Here is a 6,000-nt window from a genome sequence, read left to right on the forward strand (position 1 = left end):
CTCACTAGGGATGACTGGCAGTCAGGTCTCACTAGGGATGACTAGAAAAACAAGGTTGACCCTCCAGTCCAGAGCACAGTGGAGGATGAATCACAAAACAGGGAGCACTAGCCCCAGGTAGCCAGCTAGTTAACCAGCTAGTTATTCAGTCAGCTGGCTAACCAGCTGGAGGTTAACATTCAGATATAGCTCTTGATTTGTTCTGAAGGATAAGTGGTCAGGAAGCTCAGAGCCCCAAGGAGGAGGAAGGTTCAGGGAGCTCAGAGCCCCATGGAGGAGGAAGGTTCAGGAAGCTCAGAGCCCCATGGAGGAGGAAGGTTCAGGAAGCTCAGAGCCCCATGGAGGAGGAAGGTTCAGGAAGCTCAGAGCCCCATGGAGGAGGAAGGTTCAGGAAGCTCAGAGCCCCATGGAGGAGGAAGGTTCAGGTAGATGGTCAGGAAGCTCAGAGCGCCATGGAGGAGGAAGGTTCAGGAAGCTCAGAGCCCCATGGAGGAGGAAGGTTCAGGAAGCTCAGAGCCCCATGGAGGAGGAAGGTTCAGGAAGCTCAGAGCCCCATGGAGGAGGAAGGTTCAGGAAGCTCAGAGCACCATGGAGGAGGAAGGTTCAGGTAGATGGTCAGGAAGCTCAGAGCCCCATGGAGGAGGAAGGTTCAGGTAGATGTTAAATGTGTGGATGATGTTGTGTGTTCCAGTCAGGAGGAGGCTCTGTGTAGGGGGGTATACGCCCCCCAGGACCACTACTCATTCCCCCCTACCAGGGTAGGGGGGACCAGCACAATGAAGGTCAACATGAGAAACAACTCCTTGAAACGCATGCGGTGAGCAACACACAGAATAATTGCATGAACTGTGATTGATGTGATAACTACCCAGAATGCTTTGCATTGCATGGATTTGATGTTGAGCTTGTCTGATGTTGCAGCTGATGTTCCTAACCCCTAAAGAGCCCTTCCACATCAAGCATTCCAAATATTCCCTAAGGTGAGTCCACGCCGCTTTGTGCCTGTCATTCCTCTTCTGTAATCAGTGTCCTGGTTAGCCTGGCCACAGAGCTAGACAATGACCATAGAAGTTGACCAAGACTGCACAACCAGGTCTGAGACCAGGCTATGATGTACTGAAAGGCTGTGATTGGTGCTGTGTGTGTAACCTGAGTGTGACTTCCTGCTGCTAATGCTGTGGAAACTCAGAGGGGTCGGTCTGAGAGTGTCTGGACAGCAGGCCACTGTGTAGGTCAGGCTCTGGGCCTGAGAGTGTCTGGACAGCAGGTCACTGTGTAGGTCAGGCTCTGGACAGGTCACTGTGTAGGTCAGGCTCTGGACAGCAGGTCACTGTGTAGGTCAGGCTCTGGGTCTGAGAGTGTCTGGACAGCAGGTCACTGTGTAGGTCAGGCTCTGGGCCTGAGAGTGTCTGGACAGCAGGTCACTGTGTAGGTCAGGCTCTGGGCCTGAGAGTGTCTGGACAGCAGGTCACTGTGTAGGTCAGGCTCTGGGCCTGAGAGTGTCTGGACAGCAGGTCACTGTGTAGGTCAGGCTCTGGACAGCAGGTCACTGTGTAGGTCAGGCTCTGGACAGCAGGCCACTGTGTAGGTCAGGCTCTGGGCCTGAGAGTGTCTGGACAGCAGGCCACTGTGTAGGTCAGGCTCTGGGTCTGAGAGTGTCTGGACAGCAGGTCACTGTGTAGGTCAGGCTCTGGACAGCAGGTCACTGTGTAGGTCAGGCTCTGGACAGCAGGTCACTGTGTAGGTCAGGCTCTGGGTCTGAGAGTGTCTGGACAGCAGGTCACTGTGTAGGTCAGGCTCTGGGTCTGAGAGTGTCTGGACAGCAGGTCACTGTGTTGGTCAGGCTCTGGGTCTGAGAGTGTCTGGACAGCAGGTCACTGTGTTGGTCTGCCTCTCAGTCCGTGTCGTCTGCCTCTCAGTCCGTGTCGTCTGCCTCTCAGTCCGTGTCGTCTGCCTCTCAGTCCGTGTCGTCTGCCTCTCAGTCCGTGTCGTCTGCCTCTCAGTCCGTGTCGTCTGCCTCTCAGTCCGTGTCGTCTGCCTCTCAGTCCGTGTCGTCTGCCTCTCAGTCCGTGTCGTCTGCCTCTCAGTCCGTGTCGTCTGCCTCTCAGTCCGTGTCGTCTGCCTCTCAGTCCGTGTCGTCTGCCTCTCAGTCCGTGTCGTCTGCCTCTCAGTCCGTGTCGTCTGCCTCTCAGTCCGTGTCGTCTGCCTCTCAGTCCGTGTCGTCTGCCTCTCAGTCCGTGTCGTCTGCCTCTCAGTCCGTGTCGTCTGCCTCTCAGTCCGTGTCGTCTGCCTCTCAGTCCGTGTCGTCTGCCTCTCAGTCCGTGTCGTCTGCCTCTCAGTCCGTGTCGTCTGCCTCTCAGTCCGTACGTCTGCCTCCATGTCCGTGATTTCTTCCTCTCAGTCCGTGTCGTCTGCCTCTCAGTCCCGTCTGCCTCTCAGTCCGTGCCTGCCTCCAGTCCGTGTTGTCTGAAACCCTCTCAGTCCGTGCTGTCTGCCTCTCAGTCCGTGTCGTCTGCCTCTCAGTCCGTGTCAGTCTGCCTCTCAGTCCGTGTCGTCTGCCTCTCAGTCCGTGTCGTCTGCCTCTCAGTCCGTGTCGTCTGCCTCTCAGTCCGTGTCGTCTGCCTCTCAGTCCGTGGTCTGGGTCAGTGAGGACTGCTGGTCTCAGTCCGTGAGGACTCTGCCTCTCAGTCCGTGTCGTCTGGTTCTCAGTCCGTGTCGTCTGCCTCTCAGTCCGTGGTTCCACTCCAGTCCGTGTCGTCTGCCTCTCAGTCCGTGGTCTGCCTCTCAGTCCGTGGCGTCTGCCCTCAACGTCTCGTCTGGTTCCAGTCCGTGTCGTCTGCCCCAGTCCGTGTTCCCTCTCAGTCCGTTGGTTCCACTCAGTCAACGTCTCATTGCCTCCAGTCCGTGGCAACTGCCTCTCAGTCCGTCTCATCTGGTTCCAGTCCGTGGCAACGCCCTCAGTCCGTGTCGTCTGTTCTCAGTCCGGCGTCTGGTTCTCAGTCCGTGTCGTCTGCCTCCAGTCCGTCTCATCTGCCTTCAGTCCGTGTCGTCTGCCTCATTGGTTCCAGTCCTGGCGTCTGCCTCCAGTCCTCGTCTGGTTCCAGTCCTGGCAACTGCCCCAGTCCGTCTCATTGGTTCCAGTCCGTGTCGCAACGCCTCTCAGTCCGTTCGTCTGCCTCTCAGTCCGTGTCGTCTGCCTCTCAGTTGGTTCGTCTGCCTCTCAGTCCGTGCCGTCGCCTCTCAGTTGGTTCCACTGCCTGGCTCGTCCGTGTCGTCGCCTCTCAGTTGGTTCCTCTCAGTCCGTGCGTCTGCCTCTCAGTCCGTGTCGTTGGTTCCAGTCCGTGCAACTGCCTCTCAGTCCGTCTCATTGGTTCCAGTCCTGGCAACTGCCCTCAACGTCTCATTGGTTCCAGTCCGTGGTCTGCCCCAGTCCGTGTCGTCTGGCCTCCAGTCCGTGTCGTCTGCCCTCAGTCCGTTGGCCTCTCAGTCCGTGTCGTCTGCCTCTCAGTCCGTGTCGTCTGCCTCTCAGTCCTCATCTGGTTCCACTCCTGGCAACGCCCCACGTCCATTGGTTCCTCTGTCCGTGTCGTCTGCCTCTCTGTCCGTGTCGTCTGCACTCCTGTCCGTCCCTGCCTCTCTGGTTCCACTGCCTGGGGGTCTGTCCATGAGTCTGCAGACTACAGCTCTATGCCCTCATCCGGGGGTCTGCCTCTCAGTCAGTGTCGTCAGCTCTCAGTCCCTATCCTCTCAGTCCGTGGTCTGCCTCTCAGTCCTACAGCTCTATATCCCGTCTGCCTCTGGGGTCTGCTCTCTGTCCGCAGACTCTGCTCTCTATCCTATCTGCCTCTCAGTGGAGCAGACTCTCAGCTCCGTATCCTCTCCTCTGGGGTCTGAATACAGACTAGTCCATGTTTTGATTTCTTGCCTCTGGGGTTCTCTGCCCTCCAGATCCCAACGCTACATCCATCCTCTGCCAGTCCAGTTCAGAGCCGGTTGTAACTGGAAACCACTCCAGCCTGCTGTTGGTCTGCGGATACCAGTGGAAGCATCGACTATCCAGCTGACTGGTGAGGCCCTATCTGGGTCTGAGGGGTCTGGGTCAGTGAGGACTGCTGCTCTATAGGCCTGCTCCTCTGGGTCAGTGAGGACTGCTGCTCTGGGTCAGTGATCCTATCCTCTGGGGGGTCTGCTCTGGGTCAGGACTGCTGCTCTGGGTCATATCCTATCCTCTGGGGTCAGTGAGGAGCAGACTCTGGGTCAGTGATGACTATGCTCTGGGGGTCTGCAGGACTGCTGACTCAGGTCAGTGAGGACTGCTGCTCTGGGTCAGTGAGGACTGCTGGGTCTGCATCTGTAGTGTGGCCAGACTGGAAGCATTTGCTGAAGGTCATGCGGAGGTTTTCCAGCAACTTGAAGCCTTTGGTCCAATATAGCACCATGTAATCTCAGATGGGTTTTGACCTGAAGCAGTGCACTGTCTCATTGGTTCCTTTTCTGAGTAATCTCATTGGTTCCACTCCTGGCAACGCCCCAACGTCTCATTGGTTCCACTCTCAACTCCCAACGTCTCATTGGTTCCACTTTGGTTTTCTATTTGGTTCCACTCCTAAAAAGCACCACGTTTATGGTTCCATGTTATTGTGATTCTCATTGGTTCCACTTGGCAAACCAACGTCTCATTGGTTCCACATCCTTACCAACGTCTCATTGGTTCCACTGCAATGTAGACGTTAAACCAACGTCTCATTGGTTCCAATGGCAATTCTATTGGTTCCACTCCTGGCAACGAGACGTGTCATTGGTTCCACTGGGGGTCTGCATAGAGCTAGCAGACTACAGCTCTATATCCTATCTGGGGGTCTGAATAGCAGACTACAGCTCTATATCCTATCCTCTGGGGTCTGACTATAGAGCTAGCAGACTACAGCTCTATAGCCTCCTCCTCTGGGGTCTGACTATAATACAGACTACAGCTCTATATCCTATCCTCTGGGGTCAGACTAGCAGACTACAGCTCTATAGCCTATCCTCTGGGGTCTGAATGGAGCAGACTACAGCTCAGATATCCTATCCTCTAGGGGTCTGAATACAGTAGAGTGCAGCAGACTACAGCTCATGTAGTCCTATCCTATAATACAGTAGAGTGCAGCAGACTACAGCTCTATCCTAGTCAGACTCTAATACAGTAGAGTGCAGACTACAGCTCTATATCCTATCCTCTGGGGGTCAGTAGAGCAGACTACAGATATCCTATCCTCTGGGGTCAGACTATAAGCAGTACAGCTCTATACTCCTATCCTCTGGGGTCTCAGACTAGCAGACTACAGCTCTATAGCCTATCCTCTGGGGTCTGCATAGAGCAGACTACAGCTCTATAAGCCTATCCTCTGGGGGTCTGCATAGAGCAGACTACATGCTCAGATCCTATCCTCAGTAGAGTGCGTAGAGCAGACTACAGCTCCATGTATCCTATCCTCAGTAGGGTGCGTAGAGAGACTCAGCTCCATATATCCAGACTATGGGGGTCTGCAGTAGAGTAGCAGACTAGAAACATTTGACTGAATTTGATGCCCAGACTACAACTTGAAGAGAGTTGGCATGGCTGATGTCATGTGTCAGGGTTTACAGTAGGGTTTTGCAGTGGACCTACTGATGAACTTTTCAGACTATAATCTCTGTGCTGGGCCAGAGACTTTTCCATGTAGTCAGACTATAATACAGTTGTTCCCTACTTTGGTTTTCTACATGAAATGGTCAGACTTTTAAAAAGCACATGGTTTATATTTTATGTTATTGTGATTTTTAAATGAAGTAGATAAAATAAAGATTTGTCAAACATTTGTCAGACTATTTTATGTTTTTGCAATGTAGATGTTAAATAACTGGACAGAGATGAATATTTATATTTTATATGTATTCTGAGACTTTGTTTTAGCTAAAACTTCAAACAAAAAGCAGAGACTCCTCCATGTAGTCAGACTATAATACAGTAGAGTGCAG

The 6,000-nt window shown here is 53.8% G+C and overlaps 1 protein-coding gene across 1 annotated transcript in view; it reads left to right on the forward strand.

Annotated features, from left to right (window-relative positions):
• Positions 1-821, forward strand: part of LOC124017978 (centrosomal protein of 192 kDa-like) — a 78,132-nt gene extending 77,311 nt beyond the window's left edge. The window contains 1 exon segment of the mRNA XM_046333222.1: positions 692-821. Within this exon segment, the coding sequence (XP_046189178.1) occupies positions 692-821 (130 nt within the window).
• Positions 822-6,000: the final 5,179 nt, after the last annotated feature.

The sequence above is a fragment of the Oncorhynchus gorbuscha genome, unplaced genomic scaffold (assembly GCF_021184085.1).
Source record: "Oncorhynchus gorbuscha isolate QuinsamMale2020 ecotype Even-year unplaced genomic scaffold, OgorEven_v1.0 Un_scaffold_360, whole genome shotgun sequence".
Taxonomy (NCBI): Eukaryota; Metazoa; Chordata; class Actinopteri; order Salmoniformes; family Salmonidae; genus Oncorhynchus; species Oncorhynchus gorbuscha.